The 22,413-nt window shown below is 46.5% G+C and overlaps 1 protein-coding gene across 10 annotated transcripts in view; it reads left to right on the forward strand.

The window, feature by feature from the left end:
• Positions 1–22,413, forward strand: part of Sec16a (SEC16 homolog A, endoplasmic reticulum export factor) — a 37,983-nt gene that overhangs the window by 1,467 nt on the left and 14,103 nt on the right. For 7 of the 10 annotated variants that reach the window (XM_028868808.2, XM_028868807.2, XM_028868805.2 and 4 more), the window contains exons 2-19: positions 2,668–6,350; positions 8,944–9,080; positions 11,916–12,013; positions 13,332–13,455; positions 13,978–14,176; positions 14,323–14,497; positions 15,076–15,218; positions 15,636–15,697; positions 15,807–15,945; positions 16,358–16,603; positions 18,093–18,190; positions 18,471–18,552; positions 18,715–18,832; positions 19,009–19,120; positions 19,314–19,419; positions 20,009–20,149; positions 21,203–21,316; positions 21,543–21,726. In XM_028868808.2, coding sequence (XP_028724641.1) covers positions 2,736–6,350; positions 8,944–9,080; positions 11,916–12,013; positions 13,332–13,455; positions 13,978–14,176; positions 14,323–14,497; positions 15,076–15,218; positions 15,636–15,697; positions 15,807–15,945; positions 16,358–16,603; positions 18,093–18,190; positions 18,471–18,552; positions 18,715–18,832; positions 19,009–19,120; positions 19,314–19,419; positions 20,009–20,149; positions 21,203–21,316; positions 21,543–21,726 — 5,893 coding nt within the window. In that variant the 5' untranslated portion in view covers positions 2,668–2,735. The remainder of the gene's footprint in view (positions 1–2,667; positions 6,351–8,943; positions 9,081–11,915; positions 12,014–13,331; positions 13,456–13,977; positions 14,177–14,322; positions 14,498–15,075; positions 15,219–15,635; positions 15,698–15,806; positions 15,946–16,357; positions 16,604–18,092; positions 18,191–18,470; positions 18,553–18,714; positions 18,833–19,008; positions 19,121–19,313; positions 19,420–20,008; positions 20,150–21,202; positions 21,317–21,542; positions 21,727–22,413) is intronic. The other 3 variants (XM_028868813.2, XM_028868814.2, XM_028868815.2) reach the window with 3 other exon arrangements.

Here is a 22,413-nt window from a genome sequence, read left to right on the forward strand (position 1 = left end):
TACTGTCCCTACGGGTCCTTCTGCAAGTTGCAGCACAGGGCTGCCTCATTGCACTTTTTCTACACATACCCTTTCCTCGGGTTTCACTGTTCATGTCTTGCAGATAAGAGGCAAAGTAGGGATTGGTTCCTCTTCTTGAGATCGGTCCCTCTTCTTGTGATTCATTACTCCTGGTGGCATTTACCTGAATGAATCTCCAAATTGCCCTTGAAGTTTTTTTTCTGAGATGCTGTGCAGAGTTTGATGTCCTGTCTTGCTTGTTACTGTTTGTGAATGTCATTGTGTCCTAGTGTGTCTTTCTCACTTAGTGTATAGCCCCTCTTCTTCAACATTTAAAGGGTTCAGGTTCAAATTTTGACTTAGAAGAGAGGTGTTTATCTTGTCTTTCTGGTAAGTGTATCACAAGCAGTCACCATTGGGGAGATTGTTGGCAGAGTGGAACTCACTAATTTTGGGTGATTTAAAGTTCACAGCTGTTAAGTCATTGGCAGTGAGAGGAGGGGGTATGTCTTAAGTACCTCAGTTACAGTCGTGCTTTGAATGTCTTGTATAAATACGTATGTAGATAGGAGGCAGTTGAGTTGCAGAGCTGGGTTTATGAATAATACATCTTTGAGAATAGTAGGTTACTCTGAAACAGGTGCGGCTGGACAGAATAAAAGTTGTCTATAATCCTGAGATAAATGGTAGGCAGTTCATTATCTTTCTGTTGGTGAGTAAACAAAAGTAAAAGAATATTTCCCAGGTGATGGTGGCACACACCTTTAATCCCAGCACTTGGGAGGCAGAGGCAGGTGGATCTCTGTGAGTTCAAGGCCAGTCTGGTATACAAAACAAGTTCCAGAACAGCCAGGGCTTCAAAGAGAAACTCTGTCTCACTCCACCCGCCCCACAAAAGAATAATGTTCAAGTCACAAGATTGTTACATCCAAAACAGGCAAATTGTGAAAAGCTCTGGGCATGGGAGCTGGGGATTTTCTTTGTAGGTGATAATGTTAGCTCACAAAACAGCTCTTGGTCTATTACTATTGAGAAAATAATTTCAAGTTTTTACAAATAAAAGTATAAATTTAGGCAGTTTAGATTCTGGGGGACAGCAATAGGGATTAGGTCTTTTAAAGAAGAATCTATGAGTAGAATCTTGTTAAGAGTAAATTTAGCCTGGCAGTGGTGGCGCACGCCTTTAATCTCAGCACTCGGAAGACAGAGCCAGGCAGATCTCTGTGAGTTCGATGCTAGCCTGGGCTACAGAGTGAGTTCCAGGACAGGCACAAAGCTACACAAAGAAACCCTGTCAAAAAAAGAATAAATTTAGAAGAAACTTTAGGAAAAAGAAACTTATTCTTTCATTCTGTGGATGTAGAAACTAGTTGCAGAGAGAGGTGGTTGCCCTGAATTGCTCAATGTATACCCAACCTATTGACACCTGATGCATCAGCCCTGTATAGTGTATTGTGTTTTAGTTTAGTTTTTGTTTGTTTGTTTTTTAATTGTTTGGGGTGTTTGAAATTCTTGAGATGAAGGACAGCCTCTGCTGCCTTTTACACTTGCCAGCCAGGTCTCAAGAGGAACATGGAAGTCTTTGTGTCCAGGCTGGGTCCAGATCCATGGTATTGTGTCCCTAGTGGCTCTACAACTGGTCAGATAAATAGGGATGGAGCAGCAGCTCTCCTTCTACTTTTGGTTCGTGTGAAGTGAAAAAGCAATGTTCTTTATTAAAACAACGAGTTAGAGCCTAATGAAGTCCTGGCATTGCTTCTAATTGAAGTTCCATTATAGTCTATATCAAGGTTCTAGTCAATTGGATAGGATTCTCTGTTGATATAGAAAGGAGTTAATAGACTAATAGAACTAACATTTAGGTAAGGATTAGAGACCTTTTGTAAATGGCTTTACTTAAAATACATATATCAGTGGACCTTTTTAAATTTTAATCTGAGTTTCAGAAAGATGTTCAAGGACAAAGTGTACATCTGTGAATTAAACCGCCTTTGCTTTATTTTTCTGTGGATTAGCTAAACAAATTTTTTCTTGAGGGTGGTGCCAGGAAAAAGGTCTGACACAAAAGGGCTTTCAAGGTGCCAGACTTGAATTGTGCCTTGTTAAAAAACAAAAACAAAAAACACTAGTGAGGATCTTGCCCTCCCCCTCTTTTTTTTCTGAGATTTGCCTGCTGGAAATTTGAGTCCAGTAAAGCGGCTATAAATTTTCTTGGGATTTTTAGTCTCAACCTTGTTACAACTTCAGTGGTCAGAAGCAACTTTGTTTCACTCATTTCAGAGGGCAACCCTAGACATTTCACTTGGAGGGGTAAACATATTTAGTAACTTTATAACTGTATTTTAGAAATGTAAACTCTCCTTTTCCAGACTTAAAATTAACATTACAAAAAGCATGATATGCATGTTTCTTTCTTAGTAGTGGAGTTCACTCTTTCTGAATGTGGTAGTTGCGGCTTAGAGAAATGTCAAGGACTAAAGAACATCTGGTAGTGTGTGTCAGACTGTCTAATCCCTGACATTGTGGGGTGGGGATGTGAAGAAGTGGAGTCCTTGGTATTTAAATGATTGAAATCACATTAAGTCTTTTTATTTTCATAGTTTCATTGATTACAGCCAGCACTGTGAATCTATAGATTTTATGTTCCTCTTCTGTTTTCTTTTTTAGCACAAATTAAAGAAAAGTTCCACCTGCCTCCTCTGTAAGCAGCATCTCCTTGAACGAAAGACTCCAGCATGCAGCCACCACCTCAGGCAGTCCCGTCTGGTGTGGCTGGACCACCCCCAGCTGGGAATCCTCGGAGCATGTTCTGGGCCAACAGCCCTTACAGGAGGCCAGCCAGTAATAATGCACCAGTGGCTCCCATAACACGCCCATTGCAGCCAGTAACGGATCCGTTTGCTTTTAATAGACAAACTCTTCAAAACTCACCAGTAGGCAGTTCATCCAAAAGCAGCCTGCCCAGTTTGCCTGGCCCAGCCCTCTCTGCTTTTTCTCAGTGGCCTGGTTTGCCTGTGCCTCCTACAAATGCTGGGGATAGCTCCACAGGACTTCATGAGCCTCTATCAGGAACTCTGTCACAGCCCAGAGCAGAGACCAGTCCGTTTCCCCCTGCATCTACTCCTTCTTCGCTGCCTGGGCTGGAGATGAGCAGGAGTGCTGAAGGTGGTTCCAGCTCAGGACCTGAAGTACAGATGCTGCCACATCCACCTCACTACATTCCAAGAGTGGGTCCTGAGCAGCCTCACGGGGGCCATCTGAATGACAGTGGTTCTGGGCCCGACCAACCCACGAATAGGCACCCCCCACATGATGGTGCTGTGGCCCAAGCAGCGTCTCCTTTCTTCCCTCAGCCACAGATGCCAGGTCAGTGGGGGCCAGTGCAGGGAGGTCCTCAGCCCTCCTATCAGCATCACTCACCCTGCCTGGAGGGACCTGTTCAGAACATGGGGCCCCAGGCTACCAGCTTGTCCCATTTCCCCTCTCCAGCTAGTTTATATCAGGGGCCTGGCCATGAGCCCCATGTTCCACTAATGTCTACTCCAGCATCCTTGGCCAGTGGTGAAGGGAATGAGGTGGTCCACCAGCAAAGTAAAAATCACTCTTTGAGTAGCTTCCCCCCTAAACATACTTTTGAACAGAATTCCAGAGTTGGGAATATGTGGGCAAGCCCAGAGTTCAGGCAGAATCCAGGAGTGAATAAAGAGCATCTGCTAGACCCTGCCCACGTGAATCCCTTTACTCAGGGAAATAACCCTGAACACCAGGTGCATGGTCCCTCAGAGGCTTCAACTAACCCTGCCCTGCAAGACGCAGCCCCTGGAGCTCTCTCAATGTTTTTTCAAGGGGAGGAGACAGAAAATGAGGAGAATCTCTCATCTGAAAAAGCAGTCCTTGATGACAGATTGGACTTGGATGGCGTCTCTTCTACCCCCAGATTGAGCCATCCACCACCACCTGCACATGGAACTGGTGGTGTCTACCAGGCTTTTCTCCAAGGCCCTAGCAGCGAGGCCGCTCAGGACGGAGATGTACAACCTTATTTTTCTCAGTCTGTGGGCATCCGGCATGACAGACAGACTACTATGACCCCTGCTAGTGATACGTGGGGTGACACTTCAGGGGCTGGAACCCACTGTGCTAGTGGGCCACAGTGTGAGAACGTTGAGAACTTAGAATTTGTTCAGAATCAAGAAGTTTTGCCACGTGAGACCCTGAATGTGGATCCCTCTTCCTTGAGCGATCAGTTCCGACATGGGCCCCTTCCTGGGCCAGCTGTCTCAAGACCTGTTACTGTGGGCCTTACCAGAGGTGGGGGGCTAAATCTTGAAGCCCCTGACATACCACTGCATCCTACACGACCCGACAGTGTGTCATCCAGCTACAGCAGCCACAGCCACAGAAGTCCTCCTGGCTCAGCCAGACCCCAAGAATTGGTAGGCACATTCATTCAGCAAGAAGTTGGAAAACTTGAAGATGATACTTCAGGGAGTTTTTTTAAGCAAATTGATTCTTCTCCTGTTGGAGGTGAGACAGATGAAATGACTGGGAGCCAAAATTACTGCAGCAGCCTGTCCCAGCCCTCAACCCCAAGCCCTCCAAAACCCACAGGAGTGTTCCAGACAAGTGCAAATAGTTCTTTTGAACCAGTAAAATCCCACTTGGTTGGAGTGAAACCAGTTGAAGCAGATCGTGCGAACATGGTGGTTGAAGTGAGAGGGACCCGGGACCGCCAGAAGAAGCGCAGGGCAGCTGCTGTACCACCTGATGCCGCCCCAGGGAACCTGGAACAGCCACCAGACAATATGGAGACACTGTGTGCACCTCAGGCCTGCCCTCTGCCTCTTAGCACTACTGGGGAAGCTGGACACCTGGCTTCACACACAGCAGGGCCACCCTTGGATACTGTGCGCCCAGTGCCTGAGAAGAGGTCCTCGGCCAGGGCCCAGGGGCCTGGGAAGTGTGAGAGCCCGGCAACAACTCTGTGGGCACAAAATGAGCTGCCAGATTTTGGTGGCAATGTCCTTCTAGCCCCTGCTGCCCCTGCACTTTATGTCCCTGTCAAACCAAAACCTTCAGAAGTTATTCATCATCCAGAAAAGGGAATGTCTGGACAACAGTCACGGAAACCAGGATCTGTGCTACCCTTGCAGAACCAAGACCCTCCTGGTGCTTCTGAGAACCTTGAAAACCCTCCCAAGGTAGGAGAAGAGGAGGCCCTTCCATTGCAGGCAAGTTCTGGTTATGCCAGTCTGCTGTCCTCGCCACCCACTGAATCTTTGCACAATCAACCTGTCCTGATTGCCCAGCCTGATCAAAGCTATAATTTGGCTCAGCCTATAAATTTTTCTGTGTCCCTACTGAATCCTAATGAGAAGAATCAGTCCTGGGGAGATGCTGTGGTGGGGGAGAAATCTATAGTGAGCAGCAGCAGGGCTCTCAGTGGTGATCCCGAAGAACATGCTGCTTTGTCTGGAGTTTCAACCAGTGCTGTCATTGGCTTATCTTTGCCTAACAGTGTCCCTCGAGGTTCTGGGTCTTCTGAAATGATTGCTAGCCAGCCTGCCAGTTTATTGGTTCAGCGGCTATCCCCTCCAATTCCAAAGAACTCATTTCCTAAAAGTCAGAATCCTAATGCAGAAAAGGGTCCTTCTGAGTTTGTTAATAGCCCTCATGGAAGTACAAATGTGATGCTAGTTCCACCTGCAAACAGTACCTTGGTACTTAATAATAATAAAGCAAATCACTCCAGTAATCAGGAAGAAGCTGTTGGTGCCCTAGACTTCACATTAAATAGAACTTTGGAAAATCCTGTGAGAATATATAGCCCATCTCATTCAGATGGCCCAGCTTCTCAGCAGGCTCTTGCCAATCATCCCAGACAATCTGGGCCTGGGCTGCATAACCAGGATCATTTCTACCAGCAGGTAACAAAAGATGCCCAGGACCAGTATAGCCTAGAAAGAGCCCAGACAGAGCTGGTACCTCCTCAGCCACAGAATTCTCCCCCACAAGTGCCCCAAGCGGCGTGTCCAGAGCCTTCAAATCCAGAAAGCCCACCCACACAAGGACAGTCTGAAAGCTTGGCCCAGCCACCAGCAAGTCCAGCTCCAGTCAACATGCCTCAGCCACCACAGTCCTCCAGTGCATCGGTTACATCTACCAGTTCCAGCCAGGCAGCTGTGCGGTCAGAGCAGCCATGGCTGCACCCACCACCTCCTAATGCTTTTGGCCCAGCACCTCAAGACTTGGCATCCTACTACTATTATAGGCCCCTTTATGATGCCTACCAGTCTCAGTACCCTTCACCATACCCGTCGGATCCTGGGACGGCCTCTCTATACTACCAGGTAAGAGCACTAACATTTAACTGTCTTTCTTTCCTCACTTGGTCCCCCTTTTCTCCTCTTATGCTGTTTCAAGAGTAGCCTGTCTTCAGACCCATGTGGTGCCCCTGAGAAATGTCTTCCCCAGGCACCAGTGAAGGTCTCCTTTCAGAGGGTCCTGTCAGATGGAGTATGTTGGGTTGCTTGTAAAACCAGTGTAGTTTTTGTGTAATCCAACATCAAAAGAGTGCCATGTTTCCAGGAGCATTCACGTGCTTGACGCAATTACAGTGCTGTGCTTACTTCTTTAGGGAATAGGTTAGCCCTTGGTAGGTTGTGTGTTTTAATTTTCTGTTGTCGTGCTTTGAGACAATGTGTCACTGTGTTGGCCAAGTTAGCTGTGAACTTAAAATCCTCTGCCTCAGCCCTCAGCCCGCCTCACTTCTGTATGTGGTATTTTTGTTTTTGACAGGCCTCATTTAGCCCTAGCTAGCCTCCTATGTAGCTAAGGATGACCTTGAAGTCCTTATCCTCCTGTCTCCACCTCCCGAGTGCTGGAATTACCAGGGCGTGCCACTATATCCAACTCTTTTATATATTTTAAAACACTTATTTGTGTGCATGTGTACGTGTGTACGTGTTTGCATGTGGGCTTACACCTTCTACATTACACGTAAGGTCAGAAGACAACTTTCAGGAGTTGGTTTTCTTCTTCCACCATGTGTGTTCCAGGGATCAAACTCAAGTCAGCCAGTTTGCTGGTACCTTTCATTTGGTTTTAACAACAAAAACAACTCATGAAACCAATGACAGGAATAACTTTAGCAATCTTTTATACCCTTCCTTGAGAATAAAATCTTTGAGGGAAAAGGTTAGGTTATCCATGTGTAGTAATGAAAAGAGGTGAGGGACCCTAACCCTCTCAGGTACATAGATACCAGTGACCCTGCAGAGTGGGAGCAGAGTAGGGGGCTCCTAGAATTCCTTCCTGCCTCCTCCTGCAGTGGTGCAAGCTTACAACTGCTCTTAGGTTCTGCTTAATCCTGCAGTACTTTAAAATGCTGTTGTCTGTGAACACGCTTGATCACTGTTAGCTTTTCCTTACCTCTGGCTCAGACTCATTATTACTCAAGGTAGGTGGATTGTGTTACTGAAAGGTGAAAGACCCAAGTCCTCTGGTGTTTGGGGCCAGGTGGTGTTGAATTCTTGTGTGGCCTGAGAACAGTTGGCATTGTACAGGAAGATGGGTCAGAAAGAACCTTAGGAACAGGGTTGTAGCAGCTAGGTCAGAAGCTGCCATAGCTTCTGGCTTATACCTTCTTGTTAGCCTGGTGCACCATCAGGTATACATATGCGAGCAGTTACATATGTGCCCTAAAGACTAGTAAATTATAGATTCTAGAAGGAGGAGCCATAGCTATCTTTTCTGTGTGAGGGAGTTCAGCATTGTGGCCTGACTTTGGGCTACTGAGTAGGTGGAGCCACAGATAGGTTGCAGACTCCTTGGGAACCCCAAGCCTCTTCTGTGCTGTGGTCCTTAGTAGTGAGAAGAACCATTTCCCATGAGATTCCATGTTACCTGTACATGGAAGATGAGCTCTGATTCATGCCCATATCACCTCATCTCTCTTCAGACCTCCACATGTCCTATGAGGCCTTTTCTCAGAGATGGGGCAGAGGCTATAGTTTTTGTTATAATGGGGCTGATACAATTTTTTTTGTTGTTGATTTTTTTAAAGATTTATTTATTTATTATGTATACAGCATGTATGATTGCTGGCCAGAAGAGGGCACCAGATCTCATTACAGATGGCTGTGAGCCACTATGTGGTTGCTGGGAATTGAACTCAGGACCTCTGGAAGAACAGTCAGTGCTCTTAAACGCTGAGCCATCTCTCCAGCCCTGTTTTTGTTTTTTTTTTTTTTTGAGACAGGTTTTCTCTGTTTAGTTTTAGTGCCTATCCTGGATCTCACTCTAGACCAGGCTGGCCTTGAACTCACAGAGATCTACCTGCCTCTGCCTCCTGAGTGTTGGGACTAAAGGCATGCGGTGCCACTGCCACCTGGCAAAGTACAATTTTTTAAAGCCAGGTACTTGCCTGTAATTCTAAGACTGGGAAGGCTGATAAAGGTGGATTCCAGAAGTTTGAGGCCAGTGTGAACTACATAGTGAATATCAGGCCAGCTTAAGCTAAGTATGAAACTCTGTCTCAAAACAACAACAAAAAAAACCCAAAAACCTCCAACCCTATATTCTAAAACAACAAGCAATAAGACTCTTTGTAAGGCTTTAAAAACTGGTAGTTTTAGGGTTTGTTCACGTGGATCCCTGGTCCTGTTGCTTTACAGAGGTGGTGGCTGATGCACATTTATGTTGTTCGGCTCATATGGGCTCCATGTTTAAGACTACAGGGGGAAGATTGCCCTGCAGGGCTCTAGGGAGAGTCTGCTGGCTGCCTGTTGATGTGGATTGCACTGTAGGCTTTGTCTTCATGAGAGAATCCTACCCGCCGTACTGCTCTTGGACAGTGAGCATCTGGAACGCCTAGAGCTAGTCCTGGCCACTCAATGTCTGCTCTTCATGGAGTCTAACGTTCCCCCAAACTTCTTTCCACAGGATATCTATGGCCTGTATGATCCTCGATACAGGCCCTATGACAGCTCAGCATCTGCTTATGCCGAAAACCATCGCTATTCAGAGCCTGAGCGGCCCAGCTCCCGAGCAAGTCACTATTCCGACCAGCTCACTCCCAGGTGGGATCTGCATCCGATGCAGCTGCTTTACTCTCATATTCAGTTGTTTGTGTTGCTGGCTGTGATGGTAACTTAGTGATTAGAATAATTCTTTATCTGTAGAGAATTCTACAAACCCGTTTAGTCATCATGAACAAACAGGAACTAAGCCCACTGCCACATGCAGCCCTAGCAGAGCTGTTACTTAGCATTTGTCCCCAGCCCCTAGCTAGGCCAGATCCTGTACAAGGTTATGAAGAAGTAGATGCTAGTAGATGGGTGGTTGTTCCTGTCATAGGCACACCCAATCTGCTGGTAATTTGGTAGTGCATGGTTAGAGCTCTTAGGCTGCTGTAGATATTCTCAAAGTCTTGAGAACACTGATCACAGTGATGGCATAATCCATAGATTCATCAATACAGGAACTAAAAGTACAGGGACTGTTCTCTAATACAGGGACTGAAAGCTGTGTTCTATGCCTGACTCTGTCCACTTTGCTGGAAGCTCTCCCCCACCCCACCCCCAACCCCTGAGCCTGCATATCTCCTATATTGGCTATTCATGCCTCTCTTTTGTAGTCATAGAAGAGAGATTTGGAAAGAACCCTGGCCTTGTGCCCTCTGAGTAAGTCTGTGAGCCAGGTCAAAGTTCCATCTGCATTCTCAGTTGCCTAGAGCCTGCTTTTGATCTTGTGTCCACTCTAGGCTATTGCGCAAAATAAATGGGGTGTGGGCCTTGGTCACTGTGGACCCTGCTACCTTGGTTCCTGCAGGTGTCCTGCTTAGTCAAGCCCTGGAGTAGGTGCTGGTGGTAGTTGGCTCTGTTACAAAGGATGTATCACTCTTTTGCTTAGCAGCTCCCAGCTGCTAAGGTTATATGTGCACTTGTTTTCAGAATTTTCTGTAGGCAGGTTCTTAGAGGTATTTGATGACTTGTCTTGTCTGAAGCCAGACTGCTTTGCATGTGAACCTTTGTCCATTTAGGTAGCTCTAGTGTACCTCCCTCAAAAGGTACACTCTGAACTGTGTGCAGATGTGCATAGCTGATCATTCTGGGTCTTTATGAAACATAGCAATTCTGAAGCTTATGTGAATTCTGGAGTACCTACCTATGTGAGGCTCTGTGTTTGATTCCTGATATACTCAAGCACATGTACATGTGTGCATGTGCAAACACACACACACACACACACACATACACACACACACACACACACACACACACACACACACACGAGTGGGGGCAGAGACAAAGAGACACTTGATTGTGAGAAAATTTTTGGGATCTTAGATAGGAAGTGGCATTTGGACTCATACAGCTCAGCTTCCTGATTCACAGACTGTGAGAAGACAAGAGGCCTGTGGATCTGTTTGTGGAGTGCAGAAGGAAGAGAGCATGGGGGCCAGAGCCAGTGTGTCTTCCCACTGTGTTATTTCACCTTCCACGTGTCTTCCTGCAGTTTCATTTAAGAATTAACTTCCAGTGCTAGGCAGTGGTGGCACACACCTTTAATCTCACTTTAATCTCAGCATTTGGGAGGAAGAGGCAGGAGGATTTCTGAGTTACAGGACAGCCCAGGAGCTCCAGGACAGCCAAGGCTACACAGAGAACCCCTGTTTCAAAAAAAAAAAAAAGGAAAAGAAACATAAAAAATTAACTTGCAAGAGTGACTGTATGACACAGAGGCTCCGACTAGATCTGGTTACCACTGTTGTGATTTGTCACTACGACTGCAGCTTCCCCTTCAGCTCTTGGGGTCCTCTGAGTGTCTTCAGCCCTCATTTGTCACAGCCTGCAAGAGAGCCTGTTCTCTTGTCTCCTCTGTCTATGTGTGTGGACACTCAGTGTTGATGTGATACTCAGTGTTAGGGAGATAAGGTCGCTGTCAGACCTGTTTGAGGTGGAGTACATTTCTCATGTTTGTGACTGTTTTTCCTGAACTGTATGTAGGTAAGTTGGTAAGAGCAGTTGAGGTAGTGGCATGTTCTTGATCTTGCTCTATATCAAGATGTTTTTCTAGAGCTACGGCTATGCAGATGAAAGTCTGGAGTGGTCAACCTGAATGAAACCTTAAGGCCAGGCTGGTAATATTCCTGTGCTGGGCAGCTGGGTGAGCAGTTGTTATGCTAGCCAAACAGCCAAGTTCAGAGTACCAGAAAATTAAAAACAATGTTTAGTGCTTTTGAGAATCCCAAGAGTGTCAGAAGCACATACACCCTCCTTTGAGTAAATCTTACCTTCTCCATAACGAGTTGGGGTCATGGTCCAGTCTATTGGCATAGAAGAAGCTAACTCTTTATTGATCTGCTGGCCCTGGCCAGCCTTACAGATCTGCTCCTCCAAGGCCATGCTGAGCACACATAGCTAGTGACCTTCCCTTAAAGGGTGTTGAAATTGTCATTTTCTTGTGGCTCACAACTAATTCATTACTTTGGAGGCATAGTGAGGAGGATCATCATGAGTGTAAAGCCATCCTAAGATACACAGTGAGACCTTGTCTCAAAAATAAAAGAATAAAAGAAAAAGAAAGCAGTAGGAATTTTAGGTTAGTTTTGAGTTTAGTGCTTCTTGTTGCTTAGTGTGACATAAAAACTTGGTAGGCTGCAGCACTGAAACACAGGAGGTGCCAGTTCTTTTGTTGAACATGGTCCTGTAGTCATTGTGATGAGCTCACTTTCAGGTAGCTACATAATGAATTCCACAGTCTGATCTTTGTTTCTGCTTGTGATCTGTGAGTTTTCCACGGCTGAGGTAATTTTATGAATGTGTGAATTTTGGGTTGGCTAATTCCTCACTATACTTTAAGAAACAAAAACTGTGTTTAACAGCTCTTTTTTTTTTTTTTTTCTCCTCCAGGCAAGGTTATCCTGAAGGATACTATAATTCTAAGAGTGGATGGAGCAGTCAGAGTGATTACTATGCAAATTATTACTCCAGCCAGTATGATTATGGAGGTATGTTTAGACATTGTAGCCATTATCAGGGGACTGTCCAACCACTGCCTGTGATCATGCAGTCATGTACAAGTCATGGTCTGGCAGGTGAATCAAGCTCACTTTTCCTTTCACTGGCCTGTGTTTTTATCCCAAGAGCCAAAGTAATTGAGAATTCTTAGCACCTAAGAATCATCATTTTGACAACTTTATTGAAAAGTCACATTGTACTCACAACATGGCATCTGTTGTATTGTCATAAAGTATAGTGATTAGTTCTGAGACTTCCTGGTCCACTTATGACTATTCAAGTCTGAGCTAATGAGACTACAGTGGGATGTAAGACAGGCTCCCCAGTCACATTGCCACACTTGAATGCTCAGAAGCCGCTTGAGGATGATGCTTGCTCCTTGGTGACAGATGTAGCATGTCCATTGTGGCAATTCTAGTTACTTTTATAGCTTCCATACTTCCCTTCCACAAAACATATACTAGGGAAAGCTATGAGTTCCCTTAGCAACCCTGCTGTATGCTGCTGTACCATACTGCCCTACGGTCCCTTGACAGGTCTACATGGTATTTCCTTATGCCTCCCAAGGGGCTCTTTGCCCCTTAAACATTTGCATTAATTTTAAACAGGAATATTATACACACTCCCCTAAAATGATACCTCTTGTTTGTTCATAATGTTAATATTTCTTTTTAGAGTTAGCTTTTAATGAAATTATTTTTAAAATATTCTGAAACACAAGCTGGAGAGATAGATCAGCTATTAAGTGACTGACTGACTGCTCTTCCAGAGGACCTGAGTTCAACTCCCAGCACCCACATGGCAGCTCTCAACATCTGTAACTCTAGTTCCAGGGGATCTGGCACCCTCACACAGACATACATGCAGGCAAAACACCAGTGCACATAGAAATAAATAAATCTTAAAAAATATATATCTTGAATCACATGAGGAAGATAATTAGTATAATTTGTAGTTGAGATTAACTATTAAAAAATATTATCAAGGCTGGGGCTATAGCTGTACATCTGACTATTCTTGAAGCCTTAGGTTTGATCCCTCATATCACAAAACAAATCAAAAAGGTGAAAAAGAACTTAATATAGAACTCTTACAGTGGCTTTTCTTTTTTTCATCTAAATATGTGTATTGAGAGAACAGCCAGTGCCTGCCACATCATGATCAGGAGGCAGCTGGCCTCTCTGGATCGGGGCCTGTATTCTAGACCATGCCTGTCCTTTACTCCTGACCTGTCCGCCTGCTCCAGGGGAGCAGGGTGCGTCTTCTGTGTGTTGCTGCTGCATTCATCCCTTTATTCCTCACTTACAGACCCAGGCCGCTGGGATCGTTACTATGGGTCTCGCTTCAGGGACCCTCGCACCTGGGACCGGAGGTACTGGTACGACTCCGAACACGACCCATACAGGAAGGAAAACTATGCCTACAGTGACAGGTTAGTGAGCTGTACACGTGTGAAGGAAGTTGGTGGGAGCTGAGGTGTGCTCTTGCTTGCCTTCCTCCTGTCTTTGGAAGTAATCAGCTATAGTTCTGGAGCTTCTGGGAAGTAATCTCTTAGTGTCTGAAAGAGGAAGCCTTGGCCACCCCTCCCTGGGCCCACCTCTGGCCTAATGTGTTCCTTCCCAGTGGCTTTGGGAGGATCTTAGGTCTGCCCCCTTTCTTCAGTGCCCTTCTCCATCCTGCCCATAACCCAGGAAAGAAACCACCCTCAAGTTGTACCTGCAGTGTGTTCTCTGAGATCACCTGCGTCTGAACCTAGGATTTGGTTTCTTGTGCCAGGCTTGCAGGGTTAGCTATGACTAACATTCTTCAGGGTGAAGACAGCCTCAGGATAGAGGGACAAAGGGAGGGCAGTGAGCAGTGAGGGCTAACTGCAGCCTTAAGTTCCTGAGTAGTTACATGGTGTCCCAGAGAGTTGCCCTTCCAATTCCCTGCCTTGGTCCCTTGTTTACTCTAGGCCTGAGAAATGTGATGATCACTGGAGGTATGACCCTCGCTTCACGGGGAGCTTCGATGATGACACTGAGCTTCACAGGGACCCCTATGGAGAAGAAGTGGACAGGCGTAGCATCCACAGCGAGCATTCAGCACGGAGCCTGCACAGCACTCACAGCCTGCCCAGCCGCCGAAGCAGCCTCAGCTCCCACTCACACCAGGTGTGCTGGGCAGGCTTGGCAGGGGGAAGAGCAGGTGTTAAGTCAAGACCAAAAATTTGTCTCCGCCTAGTTCTAACAGTATACCTACCCACTGTCTTTCTAGCGTTCATGGGAACTCACTTTCTCTGCTTGATTTCTTTCCCAAGAGTCAGATTTACAGAAGCCACAATGTGACTGGCGGTTCCTTTGAGGCCCCTCATGCCCCAGGCTCATTTCATGGTGATTATGCCTATGGCACCTATGCCAGCAATTTCAGCGGTGCCCATGGTTTTCCAGAGTACAGCTACCCTGCAGACACCTCCTGGCCTGCTGTGGAGCAAGGTGCGTCTCGGCAGTTCAGATTGAAGCCACCAGGTTGGGATAGAACGAGGGAGTCCAATCAGCTGCTCTTTGCAGCCTGTGCCCACTGTCCCAAATGCCATGGTTTGTTGGTACAGGCCAGTGCTGGCCCTTGGATTGACGTTTCTCTCAGGGTCTGAGAGCTGTCTGCCCGACCACATGTACATTGTTAATGTGTAACTTTGAGTCCAGTCAAGCCTTGGATGACTCTTCTCTATGTTCCCACACTGGTTATGTGGGTGAGCAGTCTTGGAACTCCTAGTTTCCCTTGAGAGACTCTTGTTCTGATTTGTGCCAGTATCCCATTTTGACTCCCTCCTGAGAGATGTAGCTTTAGAAGATGTTGCTGAGAGCTCCCCCAGCTGAAGCACCAGTCAGTAAGAAACTGTTTTTGTGTGTGAGTTGTTCAGCTCTTTTGCTCTTGGGTGCTCTGTGATAGTCAGTCTGAAGCTGAGCTGGGCAAGGAGTTTGGGCAGGAAGCCTGAGCTGGGAATCTGGTTCAGAAGCTGTTAGACATGACCAGCTAGCTCATTGTTTTTCTTCTTATTTATTAAATTCAGCTCCATCAAGACCAACCTCTCCTGAGAAATTTACAGTACCTCATGTCTGTGCCAGATTTGGTCCTGGTGGTCAGCTCCTTAAAGTGATTCCCAACCTGCCTTCAGAAGGACAGCCTGCACTAGTGGAGATCCACAGCTTAGAGGTAAGCATGACCCGTGGCGCTTGCTGCATCCTGCAGCCTTGGAAAGTGCGCTTTCCTGAAAAACTTTGGCCTATAGGGCTTTTGTGCTATTTAGAGGCTGGCTCTTCTCCTAGAAGTCAGTACTTCAAGCAGGTGCTATGGTTGTTACATATGGGTTGATGATTTGTGCTTTTCTGTCTTCTTTTATGTTTTGAGAGTGGTTTTTTTTCAGTAATGGAATGAGACTGGGAGGACACTTACTCTTTAGCCTCAGAAGAGTCACATCTGTCAAGACCCAAATAGGTTCATGCTCATATAATTGTCCAAGCACCTTCACCCTCTGGGTAGAGGGATGAGTGTGGTCCAGGGATTGGCTCTATGACTCGCTGATGGTGGTTCTGACTCTACGTGTGAGCCACTTTGCCCCTCTCCTTGCAGACCTTGCTGCAGCACACACCTGAGCAGGAAGAGATGCGCTCCTTCCCAGGACCTCTTGGAAAGTAAGGTTCCCTGTTGCGATGTCTCTTGATGTCTGCCGTAATGGCAGCTGCTGAGTTTGGCTCACAGTTTTGGTACCACCATTCACTGAATGTTCATTCTTTCCCCCAGAGATGATACCCACAAAGTAGATGTTATTAACTTTGCACAGAACAAAGCGACAAAATGTTTGCAGAATGAGAGTTTAATTGACAAAGAATCTGCAAGTCTTCTTTGGAATTTCATTATTCTGTTATGCAGACAGAATGGGGTATGTTCCCTTTTACTTCTTGAATGTTCTCCCTATTTGTCTTTAGTCTCAGAATCTGTTTCCTATTCCTGTCCTGAGCTGTGGGCAGTGTCAAGCCTGTCATACCTCAGGAAGCACGTCCACCCATGTCATGCTTCCTTGGGAAGAACATCATGGCAGCAACCTGGGAAAGTAGGAGGAAAGGGAGGTGTAAGATTTGTGGTGAGCTGACATCTCAGCCCTTATGGGAGGCTGAGAATCAGGGTGTCGCTGCCCATGTGAAGAGTCAGGCTTCTTTCCTGAGGTCTAACATACTACCTATGCAGACCTGGCTAGGCTCTGACAGCATGGGAATTTCTTGTCATCTGGCTAGAAACCCTGTTTCTAATAAAATCTTATGCTGCTTTCCATCCTGTCCCCACTGACCCTGTAGACCGTGGTGGGAACAGACATTGCAGAGCTTTTGTTACGAGACCACAGAACTGTGTGGCTTCCTGGGAAGTCACCCAATGAGGCGAACTTGATAGATTTTACTAATGAGGCCGTGGAACAAGTGGAAGAGGAGGAGTCAGGGGAGGCCCAGCTCTCGTTTCTCACAGACGGTCAGACAGCAGCCACCAGTGTACTGGAGAAGGAGACTGAGCGATTCCGTGAGCTCTTGCTATACGGCCGGAAGAAGGTAGGTAGCCCTGCTGATATTTCTTCTAGTGTCTGTCTTTTGGCCGAGGAAAAAGACTAACCTCCTCCAGGAATAACTACAGCAAGTGCTGTTTAGGGATGATGCCTAGCCCTTTGCCTGACATCTCTGAAGGTATCAGTAGTGTTTTCTCTGAGATGGGCCTGTATAGAAATCTGACCTGCTCAGTTTATAGTCATTTAGAGAGAGTGGATGCTCATCTGTGTGCAGTCCTGGGATGAAGTCTTCTTACAGACTGAAGCTTCAGGCCAATCCTGTGTATTTTTGTTAAGACAGGATTCTACATACCTGAGGCTGACAGTGTGCACAAGAGTGTTGGAAGTAGCCAGGCAGTGATGGCACATGCCTTTAATCCAGCACTTGGGAGTCAGAGGCATGTGGATTTCTATGAATTTGAGGCCAGTCTAATGTACAGAGTGAGTTCCAGGACAGCCAGGGCTACAGACTGGGCTACTTTTGACACAGAGAAACCCTGTCTCCAAAAAAAAGAGTGCTGAAAGTGTGCACATTGGGACAGAGGATGTACTGAGAGTGGAAGGTACTTCATACTGGCACATAGAGTTCTCTATGTCAGGGACATCTGATAGGCCCAGAGTTCTCTGTCCTTCACATTCTGATCAACTTAGGAAGTTCACGGTTTTAGTCTGGTTTGGGTCTAAGAATTGAACAGGATCGTGTGCATGATAAGCATATACTCTCAAATACACGCCAACTTAGAAAGTTTTTGTCTTTAAAATAGGGTCTTTGTGGCCCAGGATAGCATCAAACTCACAATACTCTTGCCCTAGCCTCTGAAGTTCTGTGATTTAGGCTGTGTGCCACCACACCTGACTAAAAAACTTATTTTTTGAAACAGTCTTGCTATGTTACCCAGGCAGGCCTTGAACTTCTGGGCTCAAATGGTGGTCTTCTCTCTGTTTCTTGGGTAGCTGAGACTTTTAAGTGTGTGCCCCTATGCTCAGGAATTTATGGTCCTTAGGATTTTAATATGGATGTTTCACAGCTGGTTGAAATCATAGACCCTATTGGCTTTTGTGAATATTTTCTTCTTTTGCTAAGATTTTGCCTCCTAGCCAAAAGTGCTCAAGTGTACCACAGATTATTTGGAGTGAAGGGAGACTATGTTGAGGATGCTGTTTATTTTGGGAGAGTATTTGAGGAAGCCACATGTCACCTGGATAGGGAACCCATGCTGATGCTGCACTCCTCACATTGTGATACTGCCACTTGTTTCTAGCTGGTGTCCTGGTGTCCTGGAGGGAGAATAAAAATAGCATGCATCCATAGGCACTCACTAGAGGGGGAGGGCAGAAGGACAAGACTGTACTGTCATCTCTCCACCATGAACGTATTTGTCTTTTGACCTGCCATATTCGTCCTTTTTTTCTGTGTGTACATGACAACATGTGGTTCTGCCTGGTCTAATGGTAAGTACTCTGATCATTCTCATGTGCCCTGAAATGCATTGCAGGATGCTCTGGAGTCTGCCATGAAAAATGGCCTGTGGGGTCACGCTCTGCTGCTTGCAAGTAAGATGGACAGCCGGACACATGCCCGTGTCATGACCAGGTGAGCTGGCTCATAGTGCACCCCCATCCAGTTGCATAACCTGACTTTGGTACTCCAAGTATCTTGCCTCTGCTGTGGGGCTTTCAGCTGTGGAGTCATAGGCTTCCTTGATCCTTCTTGGGTTATACTGTTTTAAATTCTTCATTGCTTGATGTTTTTTAATATTTTCTGTAAAACCTCAGTGAATTCTTCATTCTGACAGTTAATAAAGGACTGAGAATGGGTTGAGATTTCTTCTAACTGAGCCAGAGATAGATCTCCCCATTCTCTGTACACATAGGTTTGCCAACAGTCTTCCAATCAATGACCCCCTACAGACTGTCTACCAGCTCATGTCTGGACGGATGCCTGCTGCGTCCACGGTGAGTGTGCAGGTCCCCAGGACACTAGTGGAAGCCCATAGTCCAGTGCATGCTAAAGACATTGACTATGGAGTCTGTCTGAAACCTGTGTTTCTTGCCTTGCTTTCTCACTGGGCTTGGCCATCAGGAAGGATAAGGATTTGTTTGGTGTTCTCATTGTAGTGTTGTGGAGATGAGAAATGGGGAGATTGGAGGCCGCATCTTGCAATGGTTTTATCCAACCTGAACAACAACATGGATGTTGAGTCTAGGACCATGGCTACGATGGGCGATACTCTAGGTGGGTTAGGTGTGAGGTAGGCCTTTGGCTGCCATGTGATAGACCCCAGAGTCTGGCTGTGTGAACTGTGCCAGAACCCATAAGAGACATGGTGCATCTTAATAAGTCTTATGTCTTATGACACCTTCCCTGGAGAGCTTCCAAGGACTGATGAGACGTGGTTGCTCTCTCTTCAGCATCAAAAGGCCTCCTGGATGCTGCACACTTCTGCTACCTGATGGCCCAGGTTGGATTTGGGGTTTATACAAAGAAAACCACGAAACTTGTCTTGATAGGCTCAAATCACAGGTAAGGAATCAAATCAGTATAGCAGTATCCATTTTTCTTTAAGAAGCAAAAGACCCCTGTCCTTCAGTTAATTTGAAAATGGCCAGCCTTGCATCTTTGCCATGTGGTGGGACATGCTTGGAATGACCTGCTCGTAGGTTGATGATGCCAGTAATGGCCACTTTTCAAAAGGAATAATTCACTTCTTCCACAGTTTGCCATTTTTAAAGTTTGCCACCAATGAAGCTATTCAAAGGACGGAGGCTTATGAATATGCTCAGTCTCTTGGGGTACACACCTGCTCCTTACCTAACTTCCAGGTGAGCAGGGGCTGTGGGGGTTGGCCAGTGCTCACCTGTGCTTGCTTGGTTAGTTTTTTGAATTCTCATAAAAGTAATGATGGGTTATTTTGTTTTGTGGGTTTTTTTTGTTTGTTTGTTTTTTGACACCTCGAATATACAGTTGATCAAAATGCTATATTGAATAGAGAATTTTTATTTATATTTTTGTTCTTAATATTTCAAATTAGGTGTCAAGAGCTTTTTAATGAGATTGACCCAATGTGTGTGTGTGTGTGTGTGTGTGTGTGTGTGTGTGTGTGTGTTTATAGTTTGCCCATGGTGCCGAGTGGTGGTGGCATATGCCTTTAATCCCAGCACTCAGAAAACAAACAACAACACAAACACTAAATAAATAAATATAGTTTGCCTATGGCAAAGACAGTTGTCTGGATGTTTGGCAGCAGCAGGACTTCAAATCTTGAGCTGCTAGCTGTGTCAGAGATGTTGTGAGGAGTGCAGGTGTCAACTTTGACCCTGCACTGTCACAGAGGCTGCAGTGGTGCTTACATCGAAGATCTCAGGAGTGCTGGGAAGCCCCAGGATTCTGACAGGGCACTTGTCATTTCAGGTGTTCAAATTCATCTACTTGTGCCGCCTGGCTGAAATGGGACTAGCCACACAGGCCTTCCACTACTGTGAAGTGATAGCCAAGAGTGTCCTGACACAGCCTGGTGCATACTCTCCAGTGCTGATTAGCCAGTTGACTCAGGTAAGATCTTCTGGTACCTTCCTGTTGGCATTGTGCCAATGATGGGAAGGCGCAGGCTTCATCTTTCTGGGCTTGGGGGTGGGGTTGTAGTGAGTGGTACTCAACAAAGTGACACCCAGAACCTACTTTAGATACTTTAGCGCTCTTGGGTGGCTGTTTTAGCTTTGCAGCATTAATATAGGAACTCTGCAGGTACCCTGTGCCCATGCAGAAATTCAGCCATAAACTTCAAGATGAAAAGATCATCTATGTCCAGGGAACCTGCATTTACAGTGCTTTTACTTAGTTAAAAGCGCATACTTGTCAGTCAGCAACTAGGTCTGAGTCCTAGTTGCACCTCTGCAAGCCATTTCTTGTTGGTTTGGTCAGCCTCCAGTACAGGTGCAGAAAGCCCACAGCCACTCTAAGCAGGTCCCAGTACATGGGATGTCATGTCATGGTGTCCCCTCCCTAACAGTTCCACTCCTAAAAATATGGAATTTTTTCCATACCATGGAATAAGTAAAGAAATGTTTTATTGTGGAAATATATAGGTAAAAGAGGCTCATGCCCTGTCCCCCAGCTTTAACAGTCATTACTTAACAATGCTAAATTTGGTTCATCTGGATCCACTCAAATCCTTCCAAGGCCCTATCAAAGAAGTGCATCTTCCACCGGGCAGTTGTGGCGCACGCCTTTAATCCCAGCACTCGGGAGGCAGAGGCAGGCGGATCTCTGTGAGTTCGAGGCCAGCCTGGTCTACAGAGTGAGTTCCAGGAAAGGTGCAAAGCTACACAGGGAAACCCTGTCTCGAAAAATAAAAATAAAAATTTAAAAAAAAAAACCCACAAACAAACAAAAAACCAAGAAGTGCATCTTCCTTGCTCAGCTGAGCACTGGGACAGGCCTGCTGATCCATACAAGTGTGAACTCCATCCTGGGCTCACTCTGATCACCCAGCTTTGCACAACCCACACATGACCTCCTTCAGCTCTAACCAAGTGTGTTGAACTTGAGGACAGTTTTGTTGGTGCCATCCAGCAGTAACAAGGACCTCTGTTCTCTTTGGTTTAGATGGCTTCCCAGTTACGCCTCTTTGATCCTCAACTGAAGGAGAAGCCAGAGGAGGAGTCCTTTGTGGAGCCTGCCTGGTTGGTGCAGCTGCGGCATGTGGAGAGGCAGATCCAGGTGCGCCTTCTAATAGCACGGCCTTGTCCTAGAACTTGGCCTGGAGGCATCTGATGAGAGGTTTTGTGCCCTGTTGTTTTCACACTGAAGCATTTGATGTGACACTGTGACTTCAGACGTGTATATACTGTGGGAGTTTTCTTGTTGCTAGGAGGGCATTGGAGAATGCACTTGGGTTCACGTGTACTGTTGTGCATGGGCTGCAGTTTAACTCTCTTTCCTGCAGGAAGGCACTGTGCTGTGGAGCCCCGATGGAACTGACCCCCAGCAGTGTCACATCACACCAGGCTCTGAGGTAGAGCAGTTGGATGGCCCAGGACTCAACCAGCAGGCAGGACTGAGGGCCGACAACCCTTTACTGATGCCAAGCACTGAGCCCTTGATGCACGGTGTGCAGCTGCTGCCCACAGGTGGGACCCACAACACCCATGGACTTGCTCACTGATGTCTGCTTTGGAATAGAAAGTGTTTGCTACCAGGGTTGAGGCAGGGTGGCACCATGGTGATTGGTGATCTTTAGGCTTCCTCCTCCTTTCTCTTTGTGCTTCCTCTTACGGTAAGCATGTGAAGTTGCAGAGCTTTAGGTGCTCTTCTGCTGATGTCACTGATACTCATGCTCCCCTGGCCCTTGACTGGCTCCAGCTGCCGTTGAGCTGCTCACTTCCTGTGGAGCCTCAGCTCTGTCAGAACAAGTGCCACTGCTTCTCACCCTGCAGCTGCTTCTCCCCATCTTTCTCATCTTGGAGGTGCTTCTCCCCATCTTTCTCATCCAGGAGGTGGGGTCCAGACCTCTCACTCATTTCTTGAACCTCTTTTCTGGTCAGGCAAGCAACTTTTCTGCCTACTTGTCTTTCCTTCTGCCCCTGCTCTGCAGGTATCCCCAGCTATCCTGAGGACAGGCAGGTCTTCCCAGCAGGTTAGCCCTGATACCTTCTATTCCAAAGCTCCCCTCCCACTTAGTGTTCTAGCCACTCCTGACTCAGACTGCTGCTGACCTCTACCCTGTGGCCTCCCATCTCTACTAGATAGCCTCTCCTCACTCCTACAGGTTTCCTGTCATAATCCTGGAAGTACTACCCTCAGGGCCTGTTTTCCTT

The sequence above is a fragment of the Peromyscus leucopus genome, chromosome 4, assembly GCF_004664715.2.
Source record: "Peromyscus leucopus breed LL Stock chromosome 4, UCI_PerLeu_2.1, whole genome shotgun sequence".
Classification (NCBI taxonomy): domain Eukaryota; kingdom Metazoa; phylum Chordata; class Mammalia; order Rodentia; family Cricetidae; genus Peromyscus; species Peromyscus leucopus.